The sequence below is a fragment of the Gossypium arboreum genome, chromosome 7 (assembly GCF_025698485.1).
Source record: "Gossypium arboreum isolate Shixiya-1 chromosome 7, ASM2569848v2, whole genome shotgun sequence".
Taxonomy (NCBI): Eukaryota; Viridiplantae; Streptophyta; class Magnoliopsida; order Malvales; family Malvaceae; genus Gossypium; species Gossypium arboreum.
In genome coordinates, this window is record NC_069076.1 from 17,637,301 (window position 1) to 17,651,518 (window position 14,218).

A 14,218-nucleotide genomic window follows, 5' to 3' on the forward strand; every position below is an offset into this window, starting at 1 on the left:
CTAAAAAACACAATTTTTCAAAGTTCAAGTTGTTCCCAACTATTATTTTAAACATAGTTATTCCTAAAATGTCATTATTCTAAATAAGAGTTGTTCCAAACTTTAGCTATTCTTAATAGGAGTTCTCAAATAACAATTACACTGAATGACTGTTGTTCTAACTAAAGCCCTATTTTGCATATAGCTATTTTGGACATAATTATTCTCGAACAACAGTTGTTTTGAACATAAACTATTCCAAACAAGATTTGTTGCTTCGGAAGAGATACACTTGGTAGCACAATTTCCTGAAATATAATATTCTTTATTTCAAGGAAGAGATAAAATGTTAGTAGCCAAAATTGAGTGTCTACATTTACTTTGTTATGAACAATTTAAGATAAAATTGATTACATTTGTATATCATTTCAAAGGTTTGTTTTTTTCTAAATTATGCCTTGGCAAATATGGGAGAACATTCGATTTTTCGATTGGTTTGGTTAGTTTTTTTATTAAACCATCTTAACCAGCCATAATCTACAAAAATCAATCTGGCCGAATTAAAGTCCAGGAACCGACATAATCGAAAGTTAGTTGGTTAACCGACATAAGTTATTGGGCTTGAACAATATATTTATTTTATAAATTATAAATAAAAAATATATATTAAATTAAGTTAGTTTTTTCTATCAGATCAATTTGAAAATATAATAATTGATAATCAGTCAAAATAATTGCCCAAATTGAACCCATAATTGAAAATGTAACAGCCCAAAGTATAGGGGGTTAATTGTAAAAAATAACCAAGAAGTGACTTAGTCTTGATGGATAAATAGTTAATGCACTTCCTAGAGATCCTAGGTTCTATCTACTCCATTCTCATTTCTTTTCTTTTTTATTTCAACAAACTAGGTTGTAAAACACTCCTAAAATATATTAAATGGGTTAAAGACATAACAAGAATGGGCAACAACTTAAATAGTTTAGTAGATACTCCTTATTTACATCCTAGGTTTAAGTCACACCAAACTCCCCCATTTTTCCTTTTAATTTCGACAACAAGGTTAAATTATCCTACAACCCCTTAAAAGTTCAAAAACCTAGCTATTTAGTCCCCTTTTCTTAATTACATTAAGTTTTTGTTTTATTTTCCATTCCAAATTAGAATTCCTCCCTTCTCTATATCCTCATCTTTTCTCTAAGATTAAGCACGCCTCAATCCTGATGTTTAAATCTCGAATCTTTAAAGAATTCCTATCTAGCGATAATCTTGCGATCGAATAAAGATCTCTCTCGATTTTTCATCGAAGCTTTCAACCATCTTGTTTTATCTTGAAACCAACCATTAATCCTTGTGTAATTGTTGGTTGAAGAACCCATGCCTAGGATAAGGCCACATGGACGTGTGGACCACACGGGTGGACCACACAGTCGTGTCCCTCTACAAACCCTTGGATAGTTCGCTTCTCACACGGACACGATCCTTCCACACGGTCTGCCACACGGGTATGTGGACCATATGGCCTACCACACGCCATGAATATTGGAAACCCTAGAGTAGTTCGTAAACCACACGACCTTAGTCTGTTACACGGCCTAGCCAAACGGTTGTGTAACCCTTCCACACAACCTGAGGCATCTCACATAGCCTGGCCACATGGCTACGTGCCCCTATTTTTTAAACTTTATAGTTTTGCCTAAAATTTTATGATTTATTCAATTTAGTCCCTAATTAATTCTCGAACTATTTTTAGTATTTTATTTTGTTCAATTAAGTCCCTAATATAATGATTTAGGCTAGAATTCATTATTAATATTATGTAAAAGTATGATATGTTCAGTTTACTCCTTGACATTCCTTGAATTATTTTTAGAGTTTATCCTTACTCAATTAAGTCCCTGATATTGGGTGAATTCTGAAATTTGTGTTTAATGCCTTAACTACCCTTATTACATAGCATGATACGCTATGTGTTTTCTGATAAAGTAAAACTGTTAAATTAAAAGTGATAATATTGTTACCGCCATGCGAAGAACATGATCAACATGTTAAGTGTTAACAATGAATTGAGTACATGTTACATGTCTAATACTAATGTTGATTTGTTACATAGCATGACATAATGCATTGCATGGGGCAAGACATTGTATGGAGAAAGAGTGATAGTTTATTAAATCTGTAAACAAGTGGTGACTCATCCACAAAACCCAATGGCAGTTTGTTTAATCTGTGAATATGTTGTGCACTCACAACAAGTAGCAATAATTGAAAATATGTGGCTCGTCCACAAACCTAATGGCAGTTTTTCTAATCTGCAACCATGTTGTGCACTCACAACAAGTGGCAGTAACTGAAAATGTTTTTATCAGTGGTTTACCCACGTGTTTCTTTACAAAATGGCAGTTTATCTACAAATTAGTGGTGGCTCGTCCACAATTCGAAGTGATATGGTAGATAAGTTCTAGGGAACTCATAAGTGAGGTGTATAGTGAAGTTGGTTAGGACTTTTCTGTTAATTTGAAACTGCATTGCATTCATTAGCATGTGTATATAAAACTGTGATTTCTGAAATAGTGCAGTGAAGTGATGACATGAAAAACCATTAATCTGATGTACTTTATGATTGTGACTATTCTTAGAATTGTTAACTTATGTGCTTAGTCTACTATTTTGTTCCATTTTTTTGTGACCGAACTCACACTAAGCTTCATTGCTCACTCCCTTTTAAATTTTCATCCTTTCAGATAACTCGTCAGATTAGGACGCAGACACAACATTCAGTGAGACTCGGCTCAACTTTGTTATTAAAATATTCTCATATTTATTATTTGAAATTTTCTTTTATTCAGATATTGTAATATTTTATCTAAACTGTGGCATGAGACTTAAGTTTAAGTGTTAGGTTAATATAGCATGCATGACATCTAAATTATTTTTTCTAGAAGTTGAAATATGGATTTTAGTTTCTTATGCATTAAATCTGTTTTTCATTAAATTATTATTAAGTTGAATATCACTTTTTCGCTATCAAGTTATAATTAAATATTGACTAATAAGTAAACTAAAATTAACTAAGTTTTCAATGGTAATCACCTTTTACAAGAAAAATATTAAATTAATCATATTTTTTTCAACTCATGAGTTTTTCTAAAAATAGACTTAAGTTTTCTTCCAAAATAAATAAACGTTTAAAATTAATTGTTTATAAACCCCGATTGCTACTAGGCCATCTCAGTGACCGATGTAATCTCCCAAATTTAGGTCTCATATCTAGGTCGGGTTGGGGAGGTTATAGAAAAAACTGCACAAACTGCACAAACTACCCAAACCGAATTTAGCTAAATCAATTGAGTCAGTTTAGTTGATTTTCTTGATTTTAACTGAGGATTGCTCTCCCCTACTAACAAACAAAATGTAACTTCTCATTATTTATATTTTTATTAATTTTTGGGTTAAAATATTAAAAGACTTCTCAACTTTATCATATTATTTAGACTTTGCTTACACTTGAATAAAATTATATAATTTGATTTGTACTTAAATAAATGGACTTACTTAGGTATAAATTAAAATTGTGGATATTATGGTATAAATGAAAATTTTGAATATTTATATTGTATTGAATTAAATTCATGAAGCTTTGTCACTATTTCCAGAACCGGACTAGATAGGCTAATAAGACTCATTGGATCGGAAGCTGATCGAAGTACTAGTCCTGAATAAGGGGTCAGACCAGTTAACCCGTGAACTAGTTGAATTGACCATATCAGTCCGTTGAACCGACGATCGAACTAGTTGAACTGGTTTTCTTTATTTTTAATCTTTTTATTTTTTAATAATTTATTCAATCGACCTGAGAACTGATGGTCTGATCGATTCATCCACCGATTCGATTTTGAAAATCTTGAGCTTGATGATATTTTAGAAGTAAAGTTGATTATTTATCATTTGGGTTTTTGAAGTGGACGTGAAATGAGAGAGAAAAAAAAGTTCTCATATTTTTTTAATCAATTTTAGATTTTAAAAATTTTAAGATTTAATTTTAACTCTTATGAAATAAGATTTGGAGTTGCCCAAATTTAGATCCAATTTTTTTATTTGTTCTTCAAAGGAATTGAATTTTCAAATCCAAACCCAAATTTTTTTTTTGCCCAAATCGTAGTTTCGAAACAGGCCATCAAGAAATTTGAGAAGTTAGTTACTCAATTTTAATTTACCAAAATTTGATTCCCTGGTTGAAGTGAGTAACTTTGTTATACCTTATCGTTATATGGTTGGTTTGAAATTCAACGGTTAACAGTATCAAAGCTAGGGGCAGGGGCCTTGGTCGCCTTGACTAATGAGAAAATTTCCTTTTAGCCCTTCCCAAATCATGAATAATTTAATTTAAACCTCTTAGCTCTTAGATAAATTAAAATAATGCATTTTTTATCCTCCAAAAAAATAATAATTTTTAAAACTAAAATTTTAACTTTAACTACATCAAAATTTTATAATTTTATTTCGCACCTCTTAAATAACATTTGTGGCTTTTCCCTAGTAGTTTTGCAATTTATATGCAAGGAATTAACAAAAATAAACCATTCAACAATTTCTATGTAACAAATTGGCAAAATCAACTATTTAAGTTCATTTGTTTATCAACAATTGGACATTTTATAAAATATAAAGACTAAATTCTAACAAATTAAAGTAAATGGCCTAACTTAATTTTCATAAAGTAGAGAGATGATATTCATAATTAAACCTAATATTAATTAGTCAAAGCTAAAAGTTCTAACTTCTTAATTTCCAGAACTGAATTCTAACAAATTAAAATAGATATATATTAACTTTTCAATTTTCATAAAATAAATAGAATATTTTCATAATTAAACCTAACATATTAATTTGTAAAAGTTAAGGCTTAATTTTATTTCAGTAAACAAAAGCCATTTTTGTTTCATTTTCTTGAAAAATGGAAAACATTAAAGAAAATTAACGTTGAAATGTTTAAATTTTTAAAAATAAAATTATGTGAAAATTAGAAACCAATAAGAATTTGTTTTCATTATTTTCACTAAAATACTTACCAAATATGTTTTAATATTCTATTATTAAAATTTTATTTTATTTTATTTACCAAAGGGTTTTTAATTTTAAAATAAAAATAAAAATATTTTAAAAACCAAACAAAACCTAAATTTCTAAATTTCTTAAAACTGATTTTAGAATTAGATTGAGTCATTTTAATAGGAATTGGCTTACATAATAAAAAATGATATTTTTGGAAACTAAATTACTTATAAAGAAAGAAAATCAAAGAAGAAAACATGGTCTGTTTTGTTTTCGAAAAAGAAAACACAGCCTTATCTTGTTTCTTGGAGCCAAAGAAAACAATCTAAAAAGAAGTCAAAGTGTTGACAAACTAGGACTAAATCTGTTTTCTTTTTTTAATCTTCCTTTCATTTAAAAATATTTAAAACTCATTTTTTTAAAAACAATAAATAAATATTTTAAAATACTTTTAATTTTAAAGTTTTTATATAATACATTTAAATAAAATAGCTTAAACCACCCTTTATAACATATATATATATATATATATATATATATATATACTTCATTTAAAACTATGAACTCAAACAAAGCTACCATTACTTTCTTCTAAAATAATCTAAAATCTTTAAGAAGAAACTATAATAATTCCCATTTCCCACAATAGATATTGATAAAGTCTGCAATATAGCAAAAACATTTATTTAAACCCGAGGAGTACTCATAAGTTCATCACAGCATAAGAGTTTATGAACATCTAACCATGTTCTATACTGTAAAACTAAAACACAAAAAGTTCTTCAACACTCCATTAATTAAAACCAAAATAAGAGTACTCCTTATAAGATAGCCTGCATGCAGCTTAGTTTGCCGGTGCCATAGGCTCACCGCCATCCCTATCTGGGTTCCATGGATCTTCACCTTTCGCCACTTGCTGTGCGCAACCCTCCTGCTGCTTGCGGCTGTGAAGTCGATATTTCTGCAACCAAACACAACCCCCATTAAAAACTACTGATATAAAAATATAATTTTTAAATGTATGGTGTATTAAAGAGTCAAATATAATAGTGAATAGCAAGAATAAAAACACACATATTATATATATATATATATATTCAACATCCATCCAAATCCTGAATACCAAAAAATGATTTATCAATTTTAAGGAACCTTAGTGTATATATAAAATAGGTTTGGAAATCAACCTGAAGGTGGCTCTTCACTTGATCATTAGTGAGGCCATCAACGTTCATCATCTCTCTGATTTGCTTAGGAGTCGCCTCTGCCCAAAAACATTATCAGTGTTACAAAATTAATCAATAATAACATGTTTTTTTTTTTTTCCAAATACATATTTAAAGGGGTTTTAAGCAGATATATATATACCTAGTTTAAAATTTATATCCATGAACCAAAGATTAATAACCCACTTTAAAGATCAATTTGGTGATAAAATACTCGATAAAAGTTGGAAAAAGGTAATGATTTAGAGGGTTGTACGTACCATACATGCCTCCAAGGATATGCAAGGTCTCCACAAACCTTGCATGAAGCTGGGGCGACCAAGATCGCCTGTTGTTCTTCCAAATTGGTTGAGTCAGTGGCTTGTGCTTATAATTTAGAAGGGTTCGATTATCAGCCCTCAGGTTCAACCCACCTCCACCATTGCTGCTCGGATTCTGATTTGAGGCCTGTATACGATTTAAACGATATATATCTTTTTAATATAAGATCTCCATAAATATATATGAGATTTATCTCAGTTGGTTCATGCGGATGCGGCGATCTTTAGAAGGTGACATCTAAGATTAACAATATAAGTTGAATATGTTAGGGGTTGACTCAACCCTAGAACTGCTTTTTGGTTTTTTTTTTTTATTTATTGAAAGTTTGATGAATGGTTTACATACAACTTAGCAAGCGCTTCTGCTTTATGTTCGCGAGAAAATGCATACCAAAATTTCGTATTATATCAATACGAAATTTTGATATGTACATATTGTTTTGGAGTGCAGTGTATAAAATTTTTTCAATTTCGTCAACTTAAATTAGCACATCGGTTTTTCTTTTTCTTTTATTATTGAAAATGGCGGTTACATTATTCTCTTAGAAGTGTTCGGATTTGGTTTTAAATAAAATTTCACTATTTTGAGTTAAAATTAGTTTTAAAGTAACGCTTCTAATATATTTTAGTTTTACCTCGATTTTATCACCTGGTTGAGTTAATGGATTTTTGGAAATGAAGGTTTAGAAGTCAAATGATTTGGGGTCGGTGGTGCAGGCGAAGTCAGAAAATATTTTTTTAGGAGGCGAAAATGAAATTTTAAAGGGTCAAAATGTAATTTTATATTTACTAATTTAAAATTTTAAAAATTTTTAAAAGGTCTAAGTAATAATTTTTCATTTTAAGGAGGGACTCGAAGCCCCTATCAGCACCCTAGATTCGCCTCCAGTTAGTGGAAATTTTTCATTTTGGGGTCTTGTACGAGTTTGAGTTCGGATTCGAATTCAGATACTTAGTAGCGAAAATAAATCTAGATTTAAGGTTTTTTTTTTCTAAATAGATATAGGGTTAAGGTTAAAAACAAGTCCTCCGTCCATCGCGATTCCTACTGACATCACAGGAATCCGAGACTAAAAAAACTTAAAATCCGTAATATCTTTAAAAAAAAAATCCAAAAAAGAGAAGTAAAAAAAATTAAAGTGGTCGTGGTATGGTATGGTATGGTATGGTATGGTATGGTATGGTATGGTAAGAGGTAAATTACCTGAACAAAGTCTCTGAATGTTTTGGGGTGCTTATGGTGGGATGGGTGATGAGGAGGAGATGAGTTCATCATCACACCCTTGCCTTTGAAATCACACTTTGAGTTTGGAACTCGTTCAGCTTCTAGCATTTTTTCACAACGTTTCCTCTTCATTCCAGAATTCTCCTTCAAAACCATATCAGTATCACCTTCTTTACTAGCTACCATCCCATTTTTTATCTTCAGAAACTCCTGTCTCAGGGTTACCAGTGCTTCAACCAAATCAAAAAAGAGTTGTCAATCAATCATAACATTCTCATAAAAAAAAAATGAAAACAAAACTTAAAAAAGAAGAAAAAAGGGTGTTAAGCAGTCTCACCCTCCATTAACAGCAGCATGCATTGAGGAAGATGACCTCTCAAAGCAGCAATGCTGTTGAGTTCTTCTTCATGTTGACTGATATAATCGCTCAACACTGCTAACTTATCAGTTTCATTCTCGATATTTGGGAGATCTTTCATGAGATCAGTGATGGTTTTGGGCACATAAGTTGGTTTAAGACTCAGTTTCAGCCCAAGAGAATTGCTTGATGAAGCCATTTTTTTCTTTTCTTTTCCTCTCTCACTTTTTCTTTTCTTTTCTTTTCTTTTGTGTTGTATTTTTTTTTGTTGCTCAAACTCTGAAATTTATAGAAGAAATTATGAAACCCAGAATCCAGTCTTATCCTAAAAGACAAAGTTGATTACATAACATGCATTAACTCTTTTTCACCTTGAAATGGAAAAAATGAGTGAATTCTACTAAAACTTCAATGACCTAATACCAGATTCTCATAAATTTTAACTTTTGGGTCCATTTGTTGAGCACCACTATCCATGTTTGACAACTCAACTATCTACATTACATCTTATATTAGAATCTGTCTCTTAAATGGTTGATAGTTTTTTTTAGTATTTTTTATTTATTTTTGGATTGTCAATCTTAAGTATGTGAGAAAAATATGTAAATAAAATATTATAAAAAGCGAATAAGAAAATTGAGAAATTAAGGGTAGATTTGAATGGGAGATTAGGTGCAGTGCGGTGCGTATAATTTATTTTTTGTCTCAGATTATAATATCATATTATTATAGTATTTAATCTCACCACTACCATTATTTTTACTTAACCGTAAATAAACACATCGCCTATCTAAACCCACCCTAAGAAAATAGATATATATTCATGGTATTTACACCATTTTGGATTTCACGCCCATAAGTTGTTTGTGTGTATTGATATTATAATATTTTTAAAATTTTGGTTTTTAATTAATTAATAATTTGAAAATTGTAATGAAATTTGAAAAACAAGTAAATTTACTTTAATCAATATTATTAAAATGAGTCTTTATTTAAAATTATATTATATAATTATATATGTTTAATCTTGTATTCATATAAAAATTATTAGTTAGTTTTATGGAGAAGGGATTATGGGTAGATTTAAATATTGTATAAAAATTATTAATTTTATTCAACAGAAGTTTATCGTATAAAATATATTGCAAATAAAATAAGTCTAAATGCATCGATATTATAAAAATAAATATAATATTTTTAAAATTAATTAATAAATTAAATATAGCAACAGGTATGTTTTTAAAGTAAGCAACATGTATTGTTTATATTGTGTTATCTTGTATTATTATAATTATTAAAAATTATATAGTTTTTAATTTGTTTTATTATTATTATACAATGAGGATGATGGAGATATTAACAAAATATATGAATTTTTTAATTCCAAATTTGTCGTTATATTCTTATAAAAATTACCTTGAATTAATTTTTTAAAATATATTCAATAGTTACACGTGACACGTAATCATATTTATTAATAATACATAAAATTCTATACTACCAATACATCAAATATTAACATATATTCATCTTTTTTTATAAAAATTAAAAGTGAAAAAGAAAAATTTTTTACCCATTAATTGTAGAATTGAAAATAATTAAGGGGTTTCCAAAAAAATAAAAATAATTAAGAGGAAATTTATTATTTTAACCTATTTGTTGATAATAAAATTTATTATTTTACTCTTATACCATTTATAAGTTAAAATAATAAATGATATCTTAAAGATAATAAATAATCTTCCAAAATGTATTTTTGAGTCACATTTTCTCATTTTTCCTATCATATTATTGTTTTTGAAATGATTCTTTTACTAGTTTATATAATACTAGTTTTCTTTATCCATGCAATGCATGATTAATTGTATGTATTAATTAAATTATATTTAATTATTTCTTAATAATTTTATAAATTTTATAACATTTTGTAAATAATATTCTTTCCAAATTAAAATATAATTTGTAAAAATAGTGATAAACTTCAAAATGATTTTTTAAAATGATTTTAAAATATGCAATGGCTTATTATGTAAAATTGTAAGTTGAATTATTTTAAAACAATTTTTAAAAAATTATTTTTAATATTATTGATAAAGTTATATTTCAATTTTATTTTTAAAATTATTTGCTAAAATTTTAGATTTAAAAAGTATCATCTGTTTGCAAACATTATTTTTTTAATTAAAAGTAAACATCCTATAAATTTATTTTAAAAAACTTCAAATTTTTGAAAATTTATTTACATATTTTTCGAAAAATATTTTTAAAATTTATTGGAAAATTATGATTAAAAAACATATTTATTTTTCATCAGTTTTATGTTATTTTAAAAGTTCTAGTTTTGATACTTTTCTAATATAATTTAGTTTAGATTATAAAATAGTAAAAGCATTTTTAATTAGTAATATCAAAAATACTAGGAAAGTTAAATTACCTTATTAAATGGTTTTAGAAGTATAATTTTTTAACTCGTGTATCATGTTAATTAACTTTTAAACAAAAATATAGTTTAATTTTTAAAGGTTGTAAAAAATTATAAAGCAATTTTAATTTTTACAAATTTTAAATTTTAAATTTTAAACTGAAGTATTTTTTTATTTTTGGTTATAAAATTTAAATATATTTTAAATTTCAAATTTTATTCAATAATCAATTTTATATCAAATATAGTCTAATACCTTTTTTTTATACAATAAGGATGATGGAGATATTAACAAAAGTATATGAAAAGAAACTTGTTCCAAATATGTTACTATATTTTCATAAGGAATTACCTTGAATTGATTTTTAAATATATTCAACAGATACACATGGTAGATTATTATCGTAATAAATGACAATTTATAAGATATGTAACATAAGAATTCTTTCTTTTTTATAACCTATTGTTATAATATATATATATATATATATATATATATATATATATGATTTGATGCACTGATAATGTATCATTTTAAAATCATTAATACATAAGATAATCATACATCATTAAAAAAATTTAAAACTAACTTTACTTGAACTTCATTTTTAATGATGTATTGTCATCATATTCACTGACAATAAATAAAATTATATACTATCATTATATTAAATATTAATATATATTCATCTCTTTTGATAAAAAAAAGTTAAAAGCAAAAAGGAAAAATAAAATTACCCATGAATTGTAGAATAGAAAATAATTAAGAGAGTTTCAAAAAGGAAAAGAAAAATAATTAAGAGGAGACAGAATAGAAATTTATTATTGTAAGCTAATTTTTATAATGGAATTTATTATTTTATACCTTTTATAAGTTAAAATAATAAATGATATCTTAAATATAATAAATAATTTTCCAAATATGTATTTTTAGTCACATTTTCTCATTTTTCTATCATATTATTGTTTTTTGAAATGATTTACTTTTACTGGTTTATATAATACTAGTTTTCTTTATTCGTGCGATGCTACTAGACCATTGCTTCAGAAGTCTAGCTCTAACAATGTTTTCTGTAAAAACTATTGTCAAAATGGTCATTAATTCTCCTCCTGTCCTAAGGTGGAATGTCATTACTATTATAAACACGACCACCTTATTCGAGATTGTTGACTCATCCCCTTTGGATTGGTGAAACTACTCAGGCTGGTGGATCTCCTAACTCCAAAGGAGTTTTTTCTCTTCTTAGTTCATCAGTTGCTACTGCTTCCTCCACAGATTCTGCTTCCCTCTCATTGAGTGACATTGTACCTCTCCTGAAACAGGTTATATCTTTCAATTCCTCTTCTTATTTTGTTTTTATCCGTTACTCCGGGTAATTCTACTTAGCTTTTTTTTATTATGCTTGTTATAATCATATAACACCTAATTTACAAAAGTTCTCCATACATGTCTTTATCTCCTTTCTTCCACCTGTTTATAAAACTAATGATGCACAAATGCCTATCACACATGTAGGTCATGCATCCACCTCCAACCTTAGTCGTCCAGAAAACTATTCTGCTCCTACCTTAGCTTTTAATCTTATTTCTATTGGACAACTTTGTAATCTTAGTCTTAAAATTATTTTTTCTTCCTCTGGTTGATAGGTGCAGGATCCAACTACGAGGATGATTTTGGAATAGGCTGGAAAGTGGGAAGATATTTAAGCTCGTTGTACTACATCTACCTGAGAAAACTATCTCTATTGTCACTTTGCAACTTCTTTACTTCAGTGGCATCTTCGACTTAGTCATGCCTCTGAAAGTAAAGTTCATCAATTAGTGTCTCATGGATTATTAGGATCCATCAAATTTGAGTCATTTAAATGTCTTGAGTGTCAACTTGCTAAACAACCAGCTTTGTCTTTTACTAGTAGCACTTCTATTACTACATCTCATTTCAAACTTATCCACTCTGTCATTTGGGGTCCTTCCTATAACACCCTTAACCTGTATCCGTTACCGGATTATGGTTATGAGGCATGACTGTATAAAACACAATTCAGCACAATCATTCCTCACCTTTCATACACCAAAGATTTAATAAACATTTAAAACTTATCAAATTCAAATATCCACAATTCACTTAATAATATAAATTTGAATACATGAGTCATAATTCCAATTCAGAAATAATCATACCTTACTGAACATGTATCGCAAATAAGCACATTTCAAATATATCTCAAAACCCAACTAATCATGTTCCATAATTACTAAATTCAAACCAAACTTGTATATATCAAAACATATTTACATATTTAATACTTCCAATATTCAATTCACTATGTCCATCATATTAATGCCATTTTCATAATTCAATCATATTCCAATATAAATCATTACACTTCATATTGCGAATATATGCCAATTTCTATCTCATTAATCATATATCAAACATATAATTTGATAACTTCTGCACAAGCTCATAATAAAACCAATTGAATCAGTATTACATAAATTATTATGCAATCACATATGAAACTTAAATACATTATAACATGGCCGAACATACTAATGATGTATATATACAAGTGCACAATTCATCCTAAAAATAATAGCCCTACTTAACACTTGAACACAAATAACACTCCAGTGTGCATCTAATTCATATCTATATTAATATACCTAAACTTCATATTTTATCCTATTAACTAATCTTTATTTCGATCTCACCATTATCAATATCATAAGCATACCAAATTAAATTAAATATCATATTCGGATTTAGAACCTATATTGATATTAGCAACAACTTGACATATTTAACTATCCATTAAAATTAACCCAAAACATACTTAATCATTAACATTATTTACCATTTGAACCCATACCAAAGCAACCAACCAAAACAATCATAAAACATATTCATTACTTACCACTTAGCAACCGAACCTGTTAAGTTAATATACCACATTTCATATTTCCAAAATGAGCTAACTATTAAAATGACTACCAAAACCAAACTCATTAAACATTTTAATTAAGAACATGTAAAACCAAACTTAAGCATAATAAGCAAGCCATTTTTGCATGGCTTTAAATACATACTCATTCAAAATAATTAACTCCAAGACTAATCTATACATGCCACATAACCGAGTCTTAAAACACTATTTACTGAAATGATAACCGGATAGTGTGATGTCGTATCTATCGACTTCCAACCTGAGCAGATCTCTGAAAATCTATAAACATAGGAAAAACACACAAAATAAGCTTTGAGAGCTTAGTAAGTTATAAGCAAATAAATAACTCAATGACAATAACGATTCAATTTCCAAACCAATTTATACTATCATAATCACGTTTAATTTCAAACTTATAATTTCTTATAATGCATATACTTTCATTTTACCAAATATCCATAAATTTAAGATTAATATATCATTCAAATTTCCAAAGCCACAATATCAATAGCTAACCGAATATACATAAACTCATATACATATATTCATAGATCATTTCATAACTATTCTTACTTTATATCATTAAGGCCGTACATACTCATTTATATAAGTTTGCACACAGGTCACAATATGATATCAGTATACTTAACCTTTGGATGAATGTATTGTATCTATTATCAAGGT

General features: G+C 27.8%; 1 protein-coding gene and 1 long non-coding RNA gene across 2 annotated transcripts; one reads left to right on the forward strand and one right to left on the reverse strand.

The window, feature by feature from the left end:
• Positions 1 to 5,671: 5,671 nt before the first annotated feature.
• On the reverse strand, positions 5,672 to 8,530 carry LOC108486425 (transcription factor HHO5-like). Its single transcript, XM_017790481.2, has 5 exons — positions 8,144 to 8,530; positions 7,786 to 8,036; positions 6,522 to 6,708; positions 6,223 to 6,299; positions 5,672 to 5,996 (listed from the first exon to the last, which is right to left on the reverse strand). Exons 1-5 carry the CDS (start codon positions 8,361 to 8,363, stop codon positions 5,880 to 5,882), a joined length of 852 nt encoding a protein of 283 aa, XP_017645970.1. The 5' UTR covers positions 8,364 to 8,530; the 3' UTR covers positions 5,672 to 5,879.
• Positions 8,531 to 11,607: 3,077 nt separating this feature from the next.
• On the forward strand, positions 11,608 to 12,523 carry LOC128295224 (uncharacterized). The gene is made up of 2 exons (XR_008285565.1): positions 11,608 to 11,909; positions 12,234 to 12,523. It is a non-coding gene; the product is annotated as an uncharacterized LOC128295224 (long non-coding RNA).
• Positions 12,524 to 14,218: the final 1,695 nt, after the last annotated feature.